This window comes from Colias croceus, chromosome 1 (assembly GCF_905220415.1).
Source record: "Colias croceus chromosome 1, ilColCroc2.1".
NCBI lineage: Eukaryota > Metazoa > Arthropoda > Insecta > Lepidoptera > Pieridae > Colias > Colias croceus.
In genome coordinates this window covers 11472139-11497694 of record NC_059537.1, presented here as the reverse complement: position 1 = coordinate 11497694, position 25556 = coordinate 11472139, and the positions used below count along the sequence as shown (strand labels likewise).

Here is a 25556-nt window from a genome sequence, read left to right as displayed (position 1 = left end):
CGTAATGAATACATACCTACTTCTAACGCATTATCACCAATACAGTTGTTCTCTCATTCACTCTCACGCACGAGACATAATACATGTCTCACTCATGTACTACGTAATAACAACTGCCGATTAAAATACAAAAAGAACGTCCAGCCACGACGCTGAATGGTGCGTGACTAAGTGAAACTCGGGCACTTAACTGAGTTTTTTCTTGCCAAAATAGAGAGCGGGTAACGTATCTAGCTTTTTTATATATCATAGATTATAAGTATCTTCACCGTGTGTGACGCGCTTAAATCTTTATAGTAAAATTAACAAGCAAAAGTGTAAAACAAAACAAGTGAATGTCTATTTACAATATTGCACTAAACCAGTATAAATATAATGTGTATATATTTTCCTATGTATAACATTTGGTATAATAGACGACTATAGACACGAAATCCTGAATGTGGCTTCGAGGGATTATTTTTACAAGTTATAAGGCGTCGTATTAATTTCCATTGCGAAATGAAACACGATATTTTACGGTATTCGTAGGGGATTTGTTGTGTTTGAACTTTTTCATTTGTAGTAAGCATTCCTATGGTTTATTGTTTTAATTTTCAAATACAATGGCGTATTTGCATTCTTTCATACAGTTTTTATTGGTACGGCATGAATTCAACTGGCAAAATGTCTGTTTCAAATTTCGTTTATTTGAAGTAGCCCTTGTATTAATGGCCACAATTCTCTAAATAAACCATTCTGAATCTTATGTAAGATCTAATCCTATCAGTATATTGATGCATTATTAGATTTACAAGATTCACCCTGTACTTTTTCGCCATGTGAAAGAAAACCATGAAGTGTATGTAAGGAATGATTCTAGAAGGTATCCTATTTAAAAACATTACGTAGGTACCTACTTAGATGATTTTCAGTATATAAATTTAATTTGAAATAAATATTGTGTCTCAAAAATGACGCCTTTTATTTGTTTATAATTCCTCAAAGCCATTTTTTTATATATTTCGTGTCACCTACTGTTTTTGGTGTTAATCCTTACTGTGCCTGGACGGACGATGTCCTCAGGAACTCTTAACCTAATACTTACCTATCTCCACTGTATATCCTATACTATGGTCAAAAATTAAATTCCTTTTGCATTGACTTCATATTATATACAATTCCTTAATTTTAATGTGGGTAGTTGCATATTTACACACGTTAAAGATTTAAAAATAGACACGAAATTTATTTCTAACGTTCATAATGTGGTAACTTATATCCGTAATTTCTGACATTAATTAGGTCTATCGTTGATTAATTTTATTAATACTTCTCAGTATTTCTTTGGTAATATAACCTTAATAAATATACATTGAATTAGATGTAAGAATTCCAAGAATTCCCGTTCTAAGAATATAAATGGCCCTTAATAAACACCGATTCTGTTATTTACATTTCCATTATTTCGTATTAAAATGCTACTTAATTTAACATACAGTTTGATAAAAAATTACTTTTTATTTTATTATATTAGATACCTACCTAATGTTTTGCTTTTCAGCTGTCACCGACTTTCGTTTCCATACAAAATTCATCTTTGTCTATCAGTTTAAACAGTTAATTCGTTAATTAGGTATTTTTATATCTGAGAAAAATCGATTTTGCATAGATTGGGATGGTCCATGCAAATTGTGCGTTTTTCGTAAAATCATGAAATTCAAAGTGTCCCTCGACCGTCAATTTTCAATTGGTCCCCCATGACAGCGTAAAAATTATAATAAAAAAATTATAACAAAAATAAATAAAATAAAAACGTAGCATGCAGGCACTTTGGTATTTATATTCGTTAATAGATCGGAAATAAGATTTGAATGCGTGAAGAAGCGAGACTTTAATATTGGATTGGTTCATATAACTACAGTTTGAGAACTCAAAAACAAATAAAATTAAATCAATTATTTTTAAAACATTAATAATTTAACTTATGAATAAGTAATGAAAGATATTGTTATCAATAAGAAGTAGTTAAAATATATGGATTATTTTTGTATTCTAAAAAGCAGTTACAATAAGAAATTACATTACAATTTTTCATTTACAATAGATTCAGAATAGAGAAAGACATCACTAATTATTATTAAATCAATATTTTCATGCATAAAACATTTTATAATGAGAAATTATTTCTGACTTTTAATAACCTGAAATGTTCTGACTATAAGATCAAAGAGCCTTATTACAAAGATTATTAAACTAGCACAGCTGTATATAAATTTTCAGTAAAAGGAGACTAAAATAAATTATAGCCCAGTAGATTTTACATACAAAACGATTTCAGAGACCCATTCGTTGAAAGGAATTAAAAATCTTGTTGTAGACTAGACTTTTGATCATAATATCGAACATACTTATTTCCGCGCATTCACATTTGCTTTTTGATGATATGACAAAATATGAAAATTGGAAAAATTGTATGTAAAATCTATTGAGCAACATTTGACACAGCAACATATAATATATTATTTCGAAACAAGAAAGCTTAGGATAATTATATAAACTTCGAAAAAGAAACTTTCGAAAATGGAGAAGAGCCAATTATTATTGATAGAGATACAAAAAAGAGTGTGTGTACTTATGTACACGCGTTAGAAGTTATACTTCTTTGGCGACAACTTGAACATAGTTATTAATTTTCATACCACCTAGAAAACTTCATGCTGTTAAATTTAGGTGTCGGTGTGCGCGCGCATCGTAAAAATTCATTCTCATTATTTTTCTCCATCGCGCCAAAAGAAGGTATAACTTCAAAAATCTGTATATTCAGATACCTAATTAATTTTGGTAGAAAAGCTAAATTAAATATAAGTGCTAAGCGCTTGTCTAAAGTCATGAAGGGCGGCGAGGAGTTGTGGCGCGAGAGGACGAGCGGCGGCCGCCATTGTCCAACACCAGCACATTAGACCGTACCTTTGTAGGAATATTGTATTTTTAGTATGAAATATCTACTAAATTTGTAATTAAAATGGTGGTTTTTATGTATGAAATGTGTTCTTAGAATTAGGAATCAAGAGGAAGGAGGAAGTGCGTATAGGTGGAAAAGGATGGAGGATCTAAAACCGAGCGTTTGTTGCCGTGCCACGTGGAAAATTTCGTTCAGTTTGCGTATCTCCGCCACGGAATAGATATGAAGAAAGACAAGGGTAGGTAAGAAAATGATAAGTTTCGGTTAAAAAACAAGCTATGCTGTGTTACAACGCCGTGAAGGTTGGGAACAAAAACAGGATAAAATAAAAAGGGTAAGTTGAAGTTCAAAATAAGGTTAGGTTAGGTTCAAAAAAGCTAAGTTTGGGTTCAAGAAAAGTTAGGTTACATTTAAAAAGCAAATATCTGAAATTGATATTTTTAGTTTTATGGCATTCAAATGCTTTATAAATTTATAATGGTCTAAGATCCGAATATACGTCGATCTGCACCGGCGTGGTATTAGAATGAGACCAATTTTATAATAAATTTAGTGTATTAAAAAATGTACTAAAAATGGGTTGACTGGGAAAATCCTGGACAGGACATTTTTAATGATTTAAAAAATAACATTTTTTTAAATTAATTGCAGTATCGAGATAATAAAAAAAAATTGGATGGCTGATAAACATACATATAATTTTTTTTTAAATACTTATATAGATAATTAACACTCAGACACAGAGCAAACATCTATGTTCATCACACAAATATTTGTCCCGGGTGGGAATCGAACCCACGACCTCTGACTTGGAAGGCAGGGCAACTACCAACCAAGCCAACTCAAGGTCAGTCAAAGTCGGATCTTAAAGGGCTGATAGACGTACGAACTTTAAAGTCGCGGTTTTAAAGTTCGCGTACTTACTCGGCTCGCGGCGGTGACAGACGTGCAAGCCAAGGCGGGCTTCGAGTAAAATTTCAAACATGTTGGATCGTCAACGAACTTACTCGACGGTTTTTAAGTACGCGTACTTGGGGTGACACACGAGCGAAAAAGGTCGTCGAGCCACAAGTTCGCGTACTTACTCGCACGTCTGTCACCCCTTTTAGACCATAAGCACATTTGTATTCAGCAACACTCACAGCTCGTCGGGACAGTTGTGCGGCTGCGCGGGCCGGTAGCCGCCCGCCAGGAACGCGCCCACGTCGCCCGCGTCCAGCTCGCACAGCGGGCCCGCGCCCAGCGTAAATAGCTCCCAGAGAGTTACCCCGAGAGACCACTGGGAGATTATATAAGTAAAACGACTTAATAAAATAACTAAGTACGTTAAAAAAAACGACTTCAAAAACGGAAAAGTGAAAAATAAAAAATATTTGATATTATTATTTACTACATTTTATTCAGATGTGCTATTTATTAAATAGGTTTGAAGTTGATCCCAAGCACAGCTTAGTATTAAGCCCGATTGCGTGAAAAATGCTTTTTTATATATTTGAGTGAGCAAATGGGCTTGTGGAGCACCTGATCATAAACAAATTCCATATTCATGTACAGAGGCCTCTTCAGGTGCGCTGACTTCTGGTACACTCCCTTCATAAATACAGTCATGTTGAAAATGTCGTCTCGAGAAGGCTATTCCATAATTATTTTAGAGAGCGTGGTATAAAGTTACGAGAAAATCACACTGTACGCCTAAGATTCGAGTGGCGACAATTTTTTATAACAAAAAAAAAACAATAATTAGTTAAAACAAAGAAACCTTTTCAATGTTCACTATTCAAGCAAACCATTTTTCATTTCACAAAAGTCTCACCACATCAGACGCAGTAGTATACTGGTTGTGCAGCAGTGACTCGGGCGCCATCCACTTGACGGGTCGGTTCTCATTGTCGCCGAGGCAGTGGTAGTCGTCCGGGAACAGGTCCCGGGATAGACCAGTGTCTGTCAGTTTCAGTCTTAACTTCTCGTCCACTCTGTATGTAGAAATTTAATAATTGCTAAAGGTCGAGTCTATTAAGTAGGAGAAATATTTTGAAAATTTTGACTTTGCCAGTATTCGTATTAAGTAAAATAAAGATCGTATTAACCAGAAAGATCTTGGAGATGAAAAAATGCAAAAAATAAATCTGAAAAAAAAAGTTCTTAAAATCTTTCATTTACACAAGAAGTCTGGCCACCTTTAGGCTGACAAGTACATTATAACAGACAATTTTCATCAAATACACAATAATCATTAGAACTATCCCACTCCTACCATCAAATGCATTCCTACATAACGAGAACTTACACGCAATTCCTAGCAGCTACATCTGCATGTACGATCCTATGCAAGTGCAAGTAAGCGAGCCCGCACGCGATCTGCGCGCCGAGCTCCACCAGCTCGCGGGTGGCGGGCGCGTCTTGCTGGCCCACGCGGCACGACGTGAGGTATCTGCGAGTTTATCGTGCTTGTAGTGTGTTGTTACAGTTTTGTTTATATGAGTGTGTATGTATTGTAATATCGCTTGTTTATACGGTTTTGTATGAATGTATTGAGACACTAGTGTGCACAATCCTATGCAAGTGCAAGTAAGCGAGCCCGCACGCGATCTGCGCGCCGAGCTCCACCAGCTCGCGGGTGGCGGGCGCGTCTTGCTGGCCCACGCGGCACGACGTGAGGTATCTGCGAGTTTATCGTGCTTGTAGTGTGTTGTTACAGTTTTGTTTATATGAGTGTGTATGTATTGTAATATCGCTTGTTTATACGGTTTTGTATGAATGTATTGAGACACTAGTGTGCACAATCCTATGCAAGTGCAAGTAAGCAAGCCCGCACGCGATCTGCGCGCCGAGCTCCACCTCGCGCCATCACGCGGCACGACGTGAGGTATCTGCGAGTTTATCGTGCTTGTAGTGTTTTGGTACAATTTTATTTATACGAGTGTGTATGTATTGCAATATCGCTTTTTTTTGTGTGGTGATTCTCAATGTTAGCCAGAAAGGCTCCTACATTCTAACGCGGACGCGTAGGTAAACTGAAGGTTCACCCTGGTAGCGACATGCGCTAGGGCGTCCCCCCTTGACGGGGATCTCGAACCTCGGCTTGGGCTGTCGCTTGAGTGGAGGAGGCCGGAAGGGCCCTTGTCGGACGGGGCAATATCGCTTGCTTATACGAGTATGTATCAATGTATTAAGACACTAGTATGTATAATTCTATGCAAGTGCAAGTAAGGCGACCCGCACGCGATCTGCTCGCCAAGCTCCACCATTATAATATCCGAGTTTACTGATATTTTGTATTGCTTTGATAAGAGTGTCAATGTTAGTCAGAATGTTTGTGCAAAATATGTAACGCTTTGTGATGTGTATGTTTTTCCGTGACAACTTTCACTTTTTTCCGAGAATTTATTGGCTCAGTGAAAATTTTGTTTCTTGAGCTTATCGAGATAATATGATATTATGATATCACTTCTACCTATAAAAATGGGTCACATAAAGGTCAAATAAAGTTAGAAAACGTACTACGTTTCGTGCTTCATCATTCAAAGTTTGACTAATATTTAAACACCAACACAATATTTTCTAACGTCTTCAATAAATTTAGCAACTTTCACATAATCACATATTCTTACCTCTTAAGATTAGAAGAGTGCGATACACAGCAATACACTAGTAACGGTTTCCTGGCTTCTTCCGCACAGGCGGCCATTGGAGATAGAACATTGTTGTGAACCAAACCGAAGAATCGTAATCCCTCTGCTACTAGTAATGCAGCTTGCATTGCTGATGCCGCGTCTATTGATTAGAGTCAGAATTAAAATTTAGTAGTTTTAGTACTTGCTTGTGTGTACGTATGAATTTTGAAAAAAGACAAGTGTTAGAGAAAATCTATAGATACGAAAGTTACTATTAAATTATGTGATAATTCGTCCAAATAAATAAAAAAACTTGCTTTTAACTATATAAAAGAAATAAAATCTTTAAGCTACACTCAAATTCCAAATGAGAAAATAAGTGTGAGTATTATGATACACTATCAAATAAGGTAAGGTAACGCTCGAGTCTTAGTTGACCATAAAAAATAACCTTTAAAATGAAACCACCAACCTGACACAGTCTTAACAAGCACTTCTTCATACGTATCGCCCCGTTTGAACACGCCCTTATATATTCTTCCAAATGTCCCTTCATGGACGAGTATTTCCAAGCGAATGTTGCAGCGTGGTGATGTGAGCAGGCGCAGTTGTTCCGCAGGGTCCGTCACTCGGTCCTTTGTGATTGTTTGCTGTTGTTAGTGAAAAAGTATTGAAAAGAAACGATAACCTATATGGAAAGTATGATAATGGATATATTATTGATGAATACATTTCACTTTATACGCATTTTATTAAAGAAAATAAACTATAATTTTCGAGATTGATCACATCAACAAATACGTAAGACAGAGGAGAGAACTCTTGAGAACATCTAAAATTTAAGTTACATTTGAGTCTCTTAATTTGTAGAACTGCATCGAAATTAGTGTGACATTCTTTCTACGAATTGCTTTGATAAATATTTAGAGCCCAACAGATCCTCTACGACACCGGTCATCGAAATTGTTTTCATTCCCAAAATAATAAATAATAGAATACAAAGAGATTACCACTAATTGACACTTCTTAAATACAATAAAGTCTATTTTCCACACAAATTGCACGTACGTAGCCTAGATCTCTATTTTCAAAAGATTAGATTTCTGTAGACATTTCACCAAATCGCTGTGGTCTGGCTGACGTTCCAATTACAGAGCGATATTAATGATTGTCTTCAGAAATTGCTACCGGACTGGCAGTTTTTTGATTAACCTAAGGCATTGTACGATTCATACAATGTGTATTTGCAGTTTCTTGAATGTCATTCAAGTTTTCTTTGGATATGTAGATGATAGAAGTATTTTGCCAAGGATATTAAACATGTCATGTTGTCCAAGGGACTTCTTGAAGTATTTGCAGTAACTACAATTTTTTTATGGAGATGGTTCGGGGAACGTTTTTAATTTCAATCGATTGCTTCATATATTCACAAAGGTTACATCTTACCAAGTTAATTAGCCTAGAGAGCTAACTCGATAAGAAGAACTCAGTTTCGAAATTATTAACATCTTGAAGTAGATTGCAATAATTCCCAAGAGTCATAAAAAAAACGCTTAATTATACACTTTAATGCTTCGATAATTTCTGTACATACAGCGCAATCTCACAGCTATCTTACTTTAAAAACGTTTGAGCTTCGTTAAAACTTGACATAGCTTCTAGCGATCTTCGTTAACGCCTCCGTTGAACACTAATTCATATTTCCTCCCAAGAATTTCAACGTTGCGTTAAATTTACGAACAAAGGGGGTTGCAAATTAAAAACGTTGCTTCGTGCCAAGCCTAATAATGAAAACATAGGATACCTACTGGATATGCTATTATAATAAACTTATATAGTATAACAGCTATAATGGGTTATTACGTACTTTTCACATCCAATGCTTTACGAATTACGATCTTCTTTAGTTTCAAGTATTGCGAACTCTAAATATGTTTTCAGAAATCCCCTTTTAGTCGTAAAATGTTCCACTCGTTAAAAATAAGTAGTCTTACATTGATTAACGCTGAGTTCGTTTGAATGGCACTTTGAAATAAAGCCTCAATCTCGTTATTTTTCACTACCTTGATAACAAGCCTTCTAGAGCAACTTGAGCTTTGCAATATCTTAAGCGAAGATCGCTAATTATATTACGTTTGTATCACCTGAAGGGTGTTGCAGTTAAAATTGGATCTCTAATGAGGTAAAGGGCTCATTTCACGCGCAATTCAACGTCCGCTTTGAGAAGGTAATTTTTAAAAACCTTTGTTAGATAATTTCGTGTTTTATCCTTTGTGGCCTTTTAATGGAGAAATATTTCTAGCTATTGTTAATACAAAAACAGATTTTCTTTTATCTGAGAAGGAGGGTATAATTATTGGTAGAATAAGGTAAATACAAGCCTCAAGTATTGGTAAATAATCTTTATTTAATTATGAATTTCACTACGCATTTACCACTGAAATATAGGGCTCAAACTGAATTAAAATGTAACATTATTAGCAGATTGCAATAGAACTTTCAATTTCGAAAATAGACTACAAATAATAGCAAGTTCTCTATTTCTAATTATTTTTCTGTTTAAATACGAACCATTTGCCATGTTCACAAAATAACAGTCATTTCAGTTCATATTCTCATTATAAACTTCTCTTAGTTTTGCATGAACTTTTTTAATAAGCATCTGCAACGTTGTTTGTGAAATGGAAAATGTTAGTCGTTTTACTAATAACATTCTAAAATAATTATAAATGTATGAAATGGCTCCTCGATTAAATAATTGTGGATATCGTATATAATTAATGATGAGATTAATTATTATGGGGATCGGTTTAACCAAAGATTAACAGACATTGCGGCGTAATTTATTTACGGTTACGGATGATGGAAATGAATGTTTCTTTCTATGATTGTGAAAGATAATAAAATATATCCGTAATAATATAAGTAGATGTATTCATGAATTATTCTGCACATTATGATAACAATTAGAATCTGTGATAGAATGCTGCTTTATTCTTGTACTAGCTTCCGCCCGCGACTCCGTCCGCGCGGAAAAATTAAGATTTAGTTTTTTTTCTACGTATTTTTCCGGGATAAAACGTATCCTATTTTATGCCCAGGATAATAAGGTATAATTATACCAAGTTTCATCGAAATCGAACCGTTAGTTTTCACGTGATGCCTTCACATACAGACAGACAGACAGACAAAAATTTTTTTAATCACATAATATTTGGGTTTGGTATCGATCCAGTAACACCCCCTGCTATTTATTTTTTCAATATTTTCAATGTACAGAATTGCCCTTTCTACAGATTTATTATATGTATAGATTATAAAAATTCAACATTTCTATCATATAAAATATAATACACATCATGCTATTTATGATTTATAAGACTTATCTCACATATGACAAAAATAAAAGACACAAAAATAGGCTAGGATAGCCAGGCTTAAAAATAACGTTAAAAGTTGTACCTACCTACAAATTATGAAACTAAATTCAATATTTGACTATTTTTTTTAATCAAGTTACATAACAATCTCTACATTAATTTATATCAATATAATATTGAAACTTACCTGTGATACATGCGTCAAGTTAGAAGCCGCATAGTATGAAACCCTGGACTCCGGTTTAGCGTACACGTGCTCTCCGATGTGGGTCGTCGCGTATGGCGATGGGGATCGTCTACTGCCTGTTTTGTTTATAATAATATAAAGAATTATATTTCTAGATGAGTACTTGAGAATTATGATTTTTTAAATAAAACAAGGAATTATTTTTGAAATTAAGGAAATATTTGCTATCAGGCTGTGGAACAGTTTGCCCGACAAAATCAGAAGAGTAGGGACATTAAATGAGTTTAAAAAGCAGCTTAGTATTTACTATTTATGTTTATAATATCCGTATTTATGTATATGTATATATGTAGTCTTATACTTATTTATTTAATGATTTTTGTGTTCTGCACCATAAAACGTAATTCTCATGATCCTCGACTAAAAGTTGCCTGGAAGAGATCGCTGCTTTAGCGATAAGGCCGCCTTTTTGTACGTGTTTGTTTGTATGTGTTTTTTCGTATTTTCCTTGTTTTGGTGCAAATAAAGTATTTTCATATGTTCATAATATGTTCAATATTTTTGAATAAATATAACGAATAAGTGACGAGAGTATGACACAATGATGTTAAGAAGTGCAATTTTTATGGATCACAATTAAACAGTATTTTGATAATAGTATTATTAAAGTAAATAAATAAAAGATTTTAGAGGATATTCAGTTCAATATAACACAAAGAATAAACGTTATAATTAATAATACAAGCAAAGATGTTTTTGTTATTTCTTGTGGTTGTTGTTGTTACTCAATTATACCAAAATCGATACAATGTTCAGCTATTGAATATAACCTCGTTAAAAGAGACGCGTATTATTTTTGTTACAGATAAAACTTTAGTGCAATATTTTGATATATTTAAAATGTTTAAAATGAAAATCAACTAAAAAATAAATCCGCTTGTATTTAATTACACTTTCGTGGTGAAAATGAATGCCGCAATACATGTAGGTATCATCTCTTTTACTGAATCCAATAACAAGTATGAATAAAATTATATTATGAGATACAATGAAAATGGTAATATTATTTAATCGCTGAATAATGATCGGAATAAAAATAATATAAAGGTTAAAATTGGATTAATTATTATTAATAATATGTTGTTTAACTCGAGCGAGTCAATAAATCGTATTATTTTAAACGATACATTTAACATTATAGCATGTATCAATCATCCTGGTTATCATCTAATTGTATTATTATTAAAAACTAGCTGTGCCGCGCGGTTTCACCCGCGTGGCTCCGCTCCTGTTGGTCTTAGCGTGATAATAATATATAGCCTTTATTACTCGTGGATAATGTAGCTTTCGAACGGTGAAAGAATTTTTGAAATCGGTCCAGTAGTTTATGAGCCTATTTATTACGATCAAACAAACAAACAAAGTTTTCCTCTTTATAATAATATTAGTGTAGATAAATATTTAAGTATTGTGGTAGACATATTATGTGATCTATGATCGCTATAATTATTAGATACTGAATACTTAATAGTAATTTTCTACTCTTTAAACTTTAATTTCTACGGACTCACTCTCGACTGACTACATTATATTACATTTTCTGGGAACATTTATTAAAATTACACCGATTTCCTACACGATCATAAATACCTATTGAAAAATCTCGGCTCTACATTTGAGCTCACGATACTTCATTCTATTATCTAAACCATCACACTTACTAAGGCTGGTTGCAGAGCTTGACCGACCATCAGTGCGTACGTCAGTCGCGCTTGTCATATGTATGGAAATTCATAAAACCTTTCATAGCTAGACCGACCATACGCACGCGTATTGTCATGCGCATTAGTGTCATAGTTATACAATTGTTGATGCGTATCGTCAGGACCGACGTTACGCACTGACGGTCGGTCAAGCTCTGCAACCAGCCTAAACAAAAATATCGTTGAAATTGATATTTTTAGTTCTATGGCATTCAAATGCTTTATAAATATAAATTTATAAAGAATAGAAAAAAATCGATCACGAGGCGGGACTCGAACCCGCATCTGTGCGGTGTGTCCCTTAGACACATAAAACTGAAAGAATAAAATAAATTCGATCGCTCGGGCGGGTCACGAGTGGCCGAGTTGGTCAGGCATCCGCCCCGGAATGGCGCGTAAGGATGCGGGTTCGAGTCCCACCTCGTGATCGAATTTTTTCTATTCTTTATAAATTTTTAAAAATATTGTTCTCTTATGTACACTTACCGAAAGGAAACTTATGCAGGCTGGCTATCGTAGCATAAGAGCCAGTGGAACTGGGCGGGCGGCCGAGAGTATCAAGTCGTAGTAGGACATTCTGGTGACTGCCGTAGGCCGCCGTCGTGTAGGATGTACTATGGAGTATGAGTTAAAATGTGTTTTTATGAAAAATAAAGTAAATATAACCATAGAAAATATAGGCAATGTTTTGAGTTTTAAGCTATTTTTAACCGACTTCAAAAAAAAGGAGGAGGTTATCAATTCGGCCGGTATGTTTTTTTTTCTTTTTTTATGTATGTACACCGATTACTCCGAGGTTTCGTAACCGATTTACGTGATTCTTGTTTTGTTCGATGGGGGATGGTGTCGAATTGGTCCCATAAAAATTATATACGGATAGGCCCAGTAGTTTTTATTTTATGAGCATTTTTGTCTGTATTTTTAAATGTTGCAAGTGCAAGTTTGAAGTCGGTTGTTTTTAACGCAGTTATTGACTTGTCTGTTATGGTTTCTGACTTGTACATAATATGTAGGTAATAAAAATCGTCATTATCATAATCATTATTTATTACAGCTTGGACACAAGTGATTTTATTGACATTTAAAAGAAATTTCATACAATATAACATTTTGATAAACACATCATGTAATTTAAAACGGTTCAACTTTGGTATTTGCATTGCTTCCCTTAAATTAACGCAGGACAATACATAAAACTGTATTTGATTTTAATATCGTCTAGATAATAATTATAAAAGAAATTAATTAAGAACTTAATTTTCCAGTCGTTTAAAAAATAATGTTTTAGGAAAGCTAAAACAATTCCACTTTAGAGATGGTAATTGACTTAATTTTTGTTTGTGTTACTATCAATTACTTTTGTAACACAAAAATACGCAAACAAGGAAAACTCTATTTAATTAACCTAATTTGAAAGGTCGCAATTTGTTTTAATCAATTACTTCATTGGAACCCAGTGAATCAATTTATTTCACAATCAAATACTAAATTAAAAATTATTCTTGTATAGTATAAGCAATGTAAATAAATAAATAAATGTATTATAATTATTATTATGCATGGGTTCATAAATTCCGACATTCACATAACTTTCTCAGATTCACATAACCTACTCGATTTTGATTAAATTTTGCATTGACATCTTATAAAGGCGAAAGTTTGTAAGTATGGATGTATGGATGTATGGATGTTTGTTACTCTTTCACGTAAAAACTACTGAACCGATTACAATGAAATTTAGCACAGATATAGAGGGTAACTTGGATTAACACATAGGATAGTTTTTATCCCGGAAATCCCACGAGAACGGGAACTATGCGGGTTTTCCTTTGCAAACGCGGGCGAAGACGCGGGAGGAAATCTAGTAGTTTAGAAGAGTTTTAGTTAGTAGAAGAGCGTAAAAATGTCAACTATTATAATTAGGTACTTATTGAATTTTAATTTTTTTATTGTATAAATCAACTAATATTAAGAACACATGAAATGTAAAACATATTTTATTAAGGAAATAAAAGGCTTTTCTATTTATTTATTACTTACTAGATTTCCGCCCGCGGCTTCGCCCGCGTTTGCAAAGGAAAACCCGCATAGTTCCCGTTCCCGTGGGATTTCCGGGATAAAAACTATCCTATGTGTTAATCCAAGTTACCCTCTATATGTGTGCTAAATTTCATTGTAATCGGTTCAGTAGTTTTTACGTGAAAGAGTAACAAACATCCATACATCCATACATCCATACAAACTTTCGCCTTTATAATATATATTAGATATTAGATATTAGATTGAACACTACAAAAACCGTCTAAATTAGTAAGGCACAATGACTATCCCATGAATAAGTAAAAACAGTTTTTATACGAAATAATGACGAAGCTCATTCGAACAATAGACATTGTCTAAAACCGAACATGGCAATTTTTCATTGTACATAAACCTTGCAATTAAACGTCGCCGGGTAATTTATTATGTATCGATAAAGCCTCCTATCATCCATCAACTGAGGAGACAAGGGTAGCTTCCATACAACTACAAATATTAACAAGTGTTGAGTGGCAGCGACTTTTGTTTGAAGTCGCTTCATTTTGTTGTGTTCGTTCTTTGTGTTAGATAGATAGTCATAATGATGTTTGTGTCTCTATTCAGTTTATAGTATACTGGCTTTCCACCCGCGGCTTCGTCCGCGCAGTCAAAGAAAAACCCGCATGTTTCTCGTTCCCGTGGCATTTCCGGGATAAAACCTATCCTATGTCCCGGGATAAAAAGTAGTCTATGTCCTTTCTCGGGTATCAAAACATCTCTAGGTATACCAAATTTCATGCAAATTGGTTCAGTAGTTAAGGCGTGATTGAGTAACAGACAGACAGACAGAGTTACTTTCGCATTTATAATATTAGTATGGACTATGGATTGATTACAATGTTACGAATACTATGAAAATGATGAATCAATGACGTCATAAAGTTTTGCACAACTAGCATTTTTACCTAATATTAGACTGAATAACAATCTAGTATCTTCAGACAATCTAGTATCAAACTCACACATTTTCTTAGTCAATAAGACTTCTAGAAGCACTTTTGAATCGTCATATCATATTTTAAAATTTACCACCGAATTCATCAATCTTCAGATACCTTCAAAAAGTTCCAATAAAAAAACGAATCACCTGAAAAATACTATCTGTTCTCTATAAAATTTCCTGTTATTTTTAGGGTGATACTATACGAGCGGTTTTCCCGCCGCGGGAATCCGCTCGCCAACGCTGCCGCAGACCATCAAACTGCACGGGACGCGGTTTATCGCTGTTTTCTGTTCATTTGAACATCACGAGCGAGCGTCAAGGTCCCGCGCCGAATGATGTAACGTAGCGGGAAACCGCCCGTGTAGTTTAAAGCGCCGGTTATCAGCGGCGGTTTGACGCTGCATGCGGCGGTCGAATTTGTCCCGCCTGTGAACCGCGACGGGAAACCGCGCAGTGTAGTATGCAGCATACAACTTTCATATTAAATTGTGACTAGTGCGGTTCAGAAGCGGAATCCCGCGGCGGGAAAACCGCTCGTATAGTATCACCCTAAATGTTAAAATGACGTCGTTGGTTAAAACCCAACAAGAGCATTATTATTATTGAAATTTTTCACAGTAATTATCATTAACAAAAATTTGTTATAAAAATATAATAATCTCATAACTTACACCAATCACCAGGTCAATCTAAACCTGATATTGTGTACAGGGTAAAATGGGTTACTAAAACGATCGTACATTATATTATTTAGCGCAGAAAAAGGAAAATGTATTTTATCTTTATATTTTGCTACAGAATATAAGATTAAATAAATTTACTCTTATTGTAATATGAAGATTTTATCAGTTTATCGAATGTCATTAACAGTGGTTTACCCTATTGCTTAAATCTCATCGAATTGTAGCCACATAGAGTCAGATTGAAGACAGAGCATTCCCCTACCCATTAATAAAATTCATCTTCCCTTCATAGTAGTTCTCATTACAGTTCACATAATTTATCTTCAATTCAGTTCAAAAATTAGGATGAAATGTATCTAACAATTGTGATAAATAAAATGAAAAGCAACCGACATAAAATTTCCACACTCATACACAAAAACTGCTGTAACAAAAACTCAAATTTCATATTTTTCCTCATATATAACAAGTTATTTTACAGAATCATAAACATTATCATCATTAGCCCTTTATGTTCCCACTGCTAGGATACGGGCTTGCCAAACCGTAATCCAACACGATGGCCAAGAACGGGTTTGTAGATGTGACGCATCTTCAAACTTTTGATTCTTCGACATGTCGATTTCCTGACGATGTTTTCCTTCACCATTACACTTTTATAAATCCACTTACTGTATAGAATCATGGTGCCTCGCTTTGTTCCCGCGTTTATACAGCGTGCCCACTGCCGCCGGGCTGCCAGCAGAGCCACCCGCCGCGAACAGCTCACCGTTGTTACTGAACACATCACTCATCTACAATTCATTCACTTACTGTATAGAATCATGGTGCCTCGCTTTATTCCCCCGCTTGTACAGCGTGCCCACTGCCGCCGCGCCGGCCAGTAGAGCCAACGCGGCTGCCGCACAGCACCTGCAATCAGCACACCGATGTTGCTGAACCTATTCCTTCACTAAATGCACTTACTGTATAGAATCATGGTGCCTCGCTTTATTCCCCCGCTTGTACAGCGTGCCCACTGCCGCCGCGCCGGCCAGTAGAGCCAACGCGGCTGCCGCACAGCCCCCCGCCGCGAACAGCACGCCGCCGGTGTTGCGGGTGGCGTCACCCGCGAGGCGGGCTGTCTCGTTGCGAGTTACTATTGTGGATACGCCTGTAATTTGTTGTTGGTTAGTTGTGTTGGAATGTAGAGGTAGGTATTAAAGGTATTGTCTTTTGATTTTTTGGTATATATCGTTACAGATTTAGAGAGATCGCACTCATTTCTAAATTATAGATTATTACAAATGTTAAATATCAACTTCATCTTCAGTTAATTGAATATTCACTTTATCTTTTTCTGCGAATCGAATAATTGTGAATATTATTTATGTGCCTATGATAATCAAAATACGATAATATCATCAAATCCTAATAATTTACAATTAAAGTAAATAATAAAAATTAATAAATAAAGCACACGGCTGCCATTGTTTATAAGTGTTACGTAAACGTTAAAGACGTTGTTAAAATAAACACGTAACAACAGCGTTATACAATCTTATTTACATTACTTAAAAAGCTTTTCTCGACGACGCTGCCATAATGATATTAGATTGAAGCCGACTAAATGAAATATTAGGGATAATAGAAAAACTTTCAACGGAAAGGGAGGGAGAAGTTATATCCAGGGGGGTTACTATGATGTCTTATAGCGGTATTCTTCCCAGTGTGGGAAGGTGATGGCGCTAGACGATCTATATAGCGCTGTCCTTTTTCCTTGCTGGAAATAATACTGCTTTAAGATATCATGGTACGGGGGCAGGTACGCACTCAGATATCAACGGTTATTAAATACTTCCCCTTGTCTGAAACGTCTTCAGGTGGAAAAATTACGGGCTATCTATAGACTTTAATTGAATTTTAATATTGAAATAAAATTTTATGAAGATCTGAGAATTGACTTCACTCTGAGTTTGCGCGTAATGAAATGTTTGGTTCTCAGTGAATATAATTTTATAGACGGTGGTAGGTACGATTTTTGATATGTATTCGCTGTTATATAAATCAGTTTAAACTCTTTACAGCCTATCATTACATAGTTGTAATTGTTAGTCAATCAAACATAATATCATAATATGATAATTATTTCTAGTAAAGCACACAAGACAGCTTGCCTTTTCATTTATAGCCACCTATGGTTATCTCCTCAAATAAAAACAGACTTCATAGTGGAATTTATTATGTTGCACAAGTATTTGTCTCCACAGCCAACTTAGATGATAAACTTGCTGTTATTTTTAACATATTATAATAATGACAACCCTCACTTACTAACTCCCTTACCTTGCCTAACTTGTACTTAACATATACATTCAAAATGTTTTTACTTGTATTTATTAGAGTACTAGCTTCCGCCCGCGACTCCGTCCGCGCGGATGTCGGTCTTCGCGTGGATGGTTTATTTCTCCATTTTGAGACCTCTGACAATAACATCTTATAAATATCTATTGGACCCAATTCCCAAATACGGGTAGGCCTATAATAATACGCAACGTGTGTTCGCGGTTCTACGGAACAACGTCTATGGATAAAACTGAAAAATTAAGATTAATTTTTTTCTACGTATTTTTCCAGGATAAAAAGTATCCTATTTTACGCCCAGGATAATAAGGTATAATTATACCAAGTTTCATCGAAATCGAACTGCTAGTTTTCACGTGATGCCTTCACATACAGACAGACAGACAGACAGACAGACAGACAGACAGACAGACAAAAATTTTTTTAATCACATATTTGGGTTTGGTATCGATCCAGTAACACCCCCTGGTATTTATTTTTTCAATATTTTCAATGTACAGAATTGACCCTTCTACAGATTTATTATATGTATAGATGAGTAAACAAAGAAAACAAACATGCGTAAAGAATCAGAAATACATACAACGAGAGCGGTATCTCTTCGCTTACCATCCGTTAAGGTTCTCAAGAAAACAAGGGTCCATAGCAAATACTATTAGTACAGGTTCGGTTGAAACAATATACTTCAATGTAGTGTTTGGTTAGAGAACATTTTATATCACTCGTGAGATAAGAAAGGGATTTGTTGGAATTAAATAATGAATCTTGAGCTCGCAAAGCTTTTCGTACTACCTTATCTAATACAAATGTCGCTTTTAAACTGAGAAAATAAAGCGTTATTTTATTTATCAATGCCAATGCTGGCGTTAAGAGTTGTATATCAAAAAGGACGTCTAGAACATTCAACGATGAATAAACAGTACAATAATGTCTAAGAAGAGTCTTCTTTGCATCATAAAAGAAGACGTTAAAGTTTGAATTAAGAAACAGTTTTTATAGAATTATTCATTTTTTACACTAAACCCTGTACCTATGTATTTAAGTACCAAAACGAGAGTTAAGACAAAAAATAATGTATGAGGATAATAATTAATCATAACCGATAACATGTGTACTGTGTAGCATATATTTTCGTTATTTTAAAGATAACATGAAATGATTTCGCTATCGTATCATAATTGCCACTCATTTTTGCCAAAATTAAAATCATAATTAACACTTTACGTGGAATTTTCTAGACCAATGCAGATGCAAATTTTCACAAAGTGAATAACAAAATTTACACGGTACAGCGGATTTGCGTTAACTAGCTGTATATTAATTCGGGACTAGGTAAAATAAAATAAAAGGGAACATATTTTATATTTGCAATGCAAAGTTACTTTATGGACTAATAATTTTGAAGTATTTTAGATGTTTCTATTTATGTGGGGAATATATTATGTATAGAGATGTTATACTGATATAAGATTAAGTGATTCGAAAATTTCGTGTAAAAGCTTATTAATTGAGAACCTCCTCCTTTTTTGAACAAACAATCCAAGCTTTTACACATCATCTCAATCAATCAACGAACAAAATGATATTCCCATTCACTCCTTTATATCAAAAGGAAAAAGGAAACTTTTAAACACATAACTAGCACGCAAACATCCCGCCTGTTCAAATTGTACGCCGTTGCAATAAAAATTTGATAAAACACACAATAAACTCGACGCTTTTCAGTTGAGGGTACGAAATTTCCAAGTCAAATAACAGAACAATAGAACAATCGATACTTCCTTGTAAACACATTAAAATGGGGATGCGGAGCCTTCAGGGCCCCTCATAATACGTCTTCATCCCTTGCAAAATATCCTGTTGCGTCTACACAATCGTCTACATGCTAATAACGGAGGGAGTGATTTGTGGAACGTAAACTTGTATCAGTTGAGAGAAAAATATTAGTAGGGGTTCGCGAGTTTGATATTAATATTGGCAAATTATTTTGTCGTGATTATGAACGAAAGGTACTACCTGTGCTCCGCTGTTTTACCCGCTTTGCGTGATGATATTAAGTATATAGCCTACAGCCTTCCTCGATAAATGGGCTATCTAACACCGAAATAATTTTTCAAATCGAACCAGTAGTTCCCGAGATTAGCGTGTTCAAAAAAACAAACAATCTCTTCAGCTTTATAATATTAAGTTTAGATTGCAATAAAGCATACTTTCCTTGATAGACATTGATTTCGTTAACTTTTTTTTGCTAAAAAATTACTATATTCATTCTGTTTACTTTTGTTGGTGAATACACATTTAAAAGCATACACTTTGCTCATAAATAAATAAGAACACACATACATTTAATTAATTACTTTTTGCATTGAAATATTTCTTGCGTGTAAAACAACAGTTTAAAATATCGCGACCATGAAAATTGGATGAGTATTGAATTTGTTTTCCCAATTAAGATAAGGGAAAAAATTGTATTTGATTAAAAATAATACATTTTAAATTTTAATACACGTGCAAATAATATTATAAGTAACCAAATTCAGTATGTTGCTAAACGTTCTATAATCTATCTATACATATAATAAATCTGTAGAAGGGTTAATTCTGTACATTGAAAATATTGAAAAAATAAATAGCAGGGGGTGGTACAGGATCGATACCAAGCCCAAATATGTGTTTAAAAAAAATTTTGTCTGTCTGTCTGTCTGTCTGTATGTTCAGGCATCACGTGAAAACTAACGGTTTTATTTCGATGAAACTTGGTATAATTATACCTTATTATCCTGGGCATAAAATAGGATACTTTTTATCCCGGAAAAATACGTAGAAAAAAAAAATCTTAATTTTTCTTAATTTTTCCGCGCGGACGGAGTCGCGGGCGGAAGCTAGTTATATAATAAGTGTTTACAGTTTAATCTGCCACACTAGTTAAGTATAACGAGCTCTTTATAAAACCCAATAATAATCGTTCGCTATAAAACGCCTCAAGGGAAAACAAGGTCTAGTGTAATAAATGAAAATACGCTTTGCATGCAATTATTATAAATTCGTGCCAAAATAGCGCCTTTATGCAGCGAAGTTGCGAAATATCGCGACAGCGTAATCAAGATCTTCAAACAAAACGCTCGACAACAATATTTAATCGAGATTAAACAAACACGAATCGATGTTTCGAAATCGATTTGTTATCAGATAATTATATTCGAATATTGTGTAGTTGTAAGCTTTTCTGAATACGATAAAAACACCCTTGCGCGTTTCAAATTTATTGTTATTATTATTTCTGCAGACGAAGTGTTCGGGAAAAGTTCGGTTTTATTGCTTTATGTGTTTTTAGTATACAGCCAGTTGTTATTAAAGTGATTTGTAGGAGGGGAATAGATATTTGAATAAGTCCGCGAATTGAAGGCATTGATTTTATAAGGGCTTATTTATGAGATTAGTTTCTATAATGTATACCTATTTGCTAATATTTGTGGATTCTTGGAAGCTACAGAAATAAGTAACTTCTAAAAAATGCATCTACTAGTGTACACACGTAAGAAGTGAAACTTCTTTATGACATTATTTTTCAAAAAAATAATTTACTATATGCAACTTTACAGAAATACGAAATCACGCGTGGTAGGGATAAGAAAAAGATGGCGCGTAACGGAAAAATGTCACGCGTAACGAAAAAATGTTACACTAAATTTTTTTCCAACCCCGATAAAGAAGTTTCACTTCAAAAAAGTTATTCTATGATTTGCATGTTTTTTGATCATATTTTATTCATATCGTGTTCTGGCAGAAACTAATAAGCAAATGGATTCTAAAACTTATATTATATAAAGTGCATTCAGAAATTTCTAAATAATTGAGAAAAGTGGACCGTTTCGTTTCAACTATACACTTTTAAAGGTATAATTGAAGTAGAAGTGGTTTTACAAAATCACTAAGTACATAGTATAAAACAAAGTCGCTTTCTCTGTCCCTATGTCCCTTTGTATGCTTAAATCTTTAAAACTACGCAACGGATTTTAATGCGTGATTCAAGAGGAAGGTTTTAGTATATAATTTATAAGGTTTTAGAAAAAGCGGGCGAAGCTGCGGGTGGTAAGCTAGTTAAAAATATAACAATAATTCTCAATACAATTCCAATTACATAAAACCACAACCCTCTTTCATAGAATTTACAATTGGAATGGCCCATAATTCATCACATCAAAGCAAAACAATATGATTTTTCTTCATGAGTGACTCGTAAATATATTGGGTCTGGTTATTTGAAGTGGTTAGGAGGGTGGAAACATATGTCGGCTAACATAGCGTGGAGTGTTCGATAATCAGATTTAGTAAATGACTTAAAGAGTTTGAATATCTATGTGTAGAGTTTTGATAAATAACCTAATAGATAATGGAAATGTATGGTGTGGAAAACGCCATTGTCTTGTTACAATCGATTTCAAATACGAATAAATAATTAGTAGTACAAGTAAATAAAGATATTAGATAGGTAATTTAAAATACAATTTGCACAATTACAACAATTTACAATAGTCACAATTTGTAATTCAATAAGACACTTAGAAATAGTTTAATGTTATACGAGGTGAAATTTTTGTATAATTTTGTTGCTATTTATTTTTATTAATGTTCTAAAAATATAAAGTTTGAAACGTTTTTTAATCAAAATATATGCAAAACCTTAAAACGTGAATCTTCTAATTTGAATAATATATGTATAAGTAAGTAATTAATTACAAATGACTAAAAGTATATAAGTTATATCTCTATATATCAAAATAGTATTAGTTCCCCTCCATTGAATAGAACAATCTTCAGCCTCACATTTCAAACAGATATCAATTTTAAATATAAAAATGTAAAGAGAAACAACTCACCAGCTAAGCAGATTTTATTCCTCTTGAATAACAATCGAACGTCTTTATTCGCGCGATCCGCGGAAGAGATATTCAATTGTATTGTGACAAGAATCTCTTCGCTTACCACTCCCGTGCAGGGGAGGCGCACTCTGTAATAAAAATGTATATATATAATACTTATAATATTTAAATATTTTTAATTATTTATAATATTTAATTGTTTGGGAACTGAGATGAACTTGAATACTAAAAAAAGTTTGTCACTTAGAAATAATTCCTTCTATTGTCTTAAGAATTCTCAAAATCTACTATATACAACTGTATAGTTTTTTCATTTAATTATAATACATTTCCTACCTAACATTTTCATTGCGTCAACAACTCCAAGATCAAGTTGTACATTTATGAAACATTTTCACAGAGAAAACGTTAGTATTTTACAAACTCGACAAATTTATTTTTAGTGTTTGATAACTTATTTCAAAGATGATTATGAGTGATGGTATCACGGATACACAGATCACGGAAAGCCTGAAATTGTGTAGGTAATTAATAATAATCAAAACTCAAAACTCAAACTCAAACATTCATTTATGTAGATACCTAGATTGCGAACAAAAACTAATACTTATACCTATTTAATTTATTTCATATTACAAAGATGAGTATGTATGTATGTACGTATGCACGTTCACACGCGCAGAGAAAAATTATGAAAACAAAAAAAAACATAACATACAAAGTAATACATTTACCTAAAAGTCTGCAACGTGGTCGGCACGAAGCCTCTCTCGGAGATATTAACTTGCGGCGGCAGCATGGCGCTCCTTGCCGCTCTGACGTCATAGTCTATAGCCATCATGTATGGCAGCTATAACAAATTTACATATTTATATTGTGTGTTGAGATTCAATGTTTATGGGTAAAATGTTTGTGGAATATAGATTAAATTCCAATATTATACAACGATAGAGTCTTGGCATATAGGAAAAATACATATAATAATAGAATTAAGTTTGGGAAAATAATTAAAATCAAAATAAGTGATTCGTAATATGGAAATAAAACCGGTCTAGTAGTATACATCCTAAACCTTCCCCTTTATACAACCTTTTAGTATAGTAGAGCCATACAAGATTTATAAACACTATAATCGGTTATAGCTTACCTTTTATTTCAATAATAAGTAACAACAAGCACGCTGACTTTAGTTAGGGGAATATAAAATAATTTTATTATAAAAGAATAAAAATAAATTCATTACAAAGATAATTTCATTAAATACTAACTCATTTATAAAACAAAGGAACTCAAGAGATGCTCAGTAAAAACATAAACCGATTCTTTATAAACGGGAAAAGAAATTATTCTCATGAATTTAAATTCTAAACTAAGTATATAAATAAGTGTCGCTTAAGAATTTCTTTGAAAAACGACGGCTAAACGCGCGCTTTTGTTTTCGAAAATTAAATCTCTTGAAAGCTAAATTGAAAAGCGCGGGAACAACGCGGACAATTAAAATTGTGTTTTGAAACTGTTTCTGCGCGAGTCACGATTTGTATTGTTTAAAATCTAGATCTTCGATATATTTTAATAAATGTGTTTTATTGTGCAAGTAATTTAATGTTTGTTATACCTACTCATATATTTTTTCGTGTTTTTATAGAGCTATAAAGTTACTTCTTCGATTAACACACATTTGTAAGAAAATATGATAATTTAATTGAGTTAAAAATTCTTAATTGAAGTGTCAGAAATAATTCTTATACTACAAACCTCAATCAACAACATCAAAATAAGTATAAGGACCTTAGAATAAAGGTTTATTGAAGACACCACTCAAGCGATTTCGGTTTATTTAAATTATAACGAGATGCAAAGATATGACAATCTTGCATTGAATACGAATAATATTAAAAACCTATTTCTCACAGCGATCTTATCAGTATAAAGAAAAAAGGATATCAAATCTATTTAACGTTTTACACTAGCTTTCCACCCGCGGCTTCGCCTGCGTTTTCAAAGATAAAGCCGCATAGTTCCCGTTCCCGTTGGATTTCCGGGATAAAACCTATCCTATGTGTTATCCTATCTAAGTTACCCTCTATATGTGTGCTTAATTTAATTGTAATCGGTTCAGTAGTATTTGCGTGAAAGAGTAACAAACGCACACATACACAATACACATCCTCACAAACTTTCGCATTTATAATATTAAGTTCATATTACATATATGAATATGAGCTAAAATACATACCGGTTTTCTTCCTAAAGCCTGCCACATGAACTCCAAATCTGCAATATGCGCCGGTACAGGCACTACGAAGCTTGTAGCGTAGTTGTTAACAACCCCTTCCCTCACGTAGTATAGTTCTGCATCTAGGCCTGTGTAACAAAGGTTTTCACCAGAATAATATGAGAGACAGAGTCTTGTAAAACCATGTTTTAGATGGATGGAACTAACCTTAACCGGTAGAGGCTGAATTTTATACATAAGTTCATTAAGAAAATAAAGACTTTTTGTCCTTTTACATAGATATTTATTACGAGCGTACTAATTGTTTATTTTAATTCTCATGTAAAGAATAATCCGAAATCAATTAATTTATTATATTTCATATCGATATTGTAGATGTTTGTATTTATTTTCTTTCAAATACTCAAGAAGGTTTTGAACTTTAAGATCTTTAATTTAATGTTATTTTTTTATTTTATAGTTCTTTATTATAATTTAAAATATCATCTACCAGTATGTACC

The 25556-nt window shown here is 33.7% G+C and overlaps 1 protein-coding gene across 1 annotated transcript in view; it reads right to left on the bottom strand.

Moving 5' to 3' along the window:
• Positions 1-2767: 2767 nt before the first annotated feature.
• The window catches only part of LOC123696384 (tyrosine-protein kinase Dnt-like), a 40027-nt gene continuing 17238 nt past the window's right edge, over positions 2768-25556 (bottom strand). Inside the window, exons 3-15 of the mRNA XM_045642524.1 lie at positions 25056-25183; positions 23554-23669; positions 22817-22947; positions 16560-16746; positions 13498-13500; positions 12375-12502; positions 10126-10241; positions 7031-7208; positions 6556-6718; positions 5232-5375; positions 4758-4917; positions 4087-4223; positions 2768-2949 (exon numbers count right to left, since the gene is read on the bottom strand). Coding sequence (XP_045498480.1) covers positions 2838-2949; positions 4087-4223; positions 4758-4917; positions 5232-5375; positions 6556-6718; positions 7031-7208; positions 10126-10241; positions 12375-12502; positions 13498-13500; positions 16560-16746; positions 22817-22947; positions 23554-23669; positions 25056-25183 — 1703 coding nt within the window. The 3' untranslated portion in view covers positions 2768-2837. The remainder of the gene's footprint in view (positions 2950-4086; positions 4224-4757; positions 4918-5231; positions 5376-6555; positions 6719-7030; positions 7209-10125; positions 10242-12374; positions 12503-13497; positions 13501-16559; positions 16747-22816; positions 22948-23553; positions 23670-25055; positions 25184-25556) is intronic.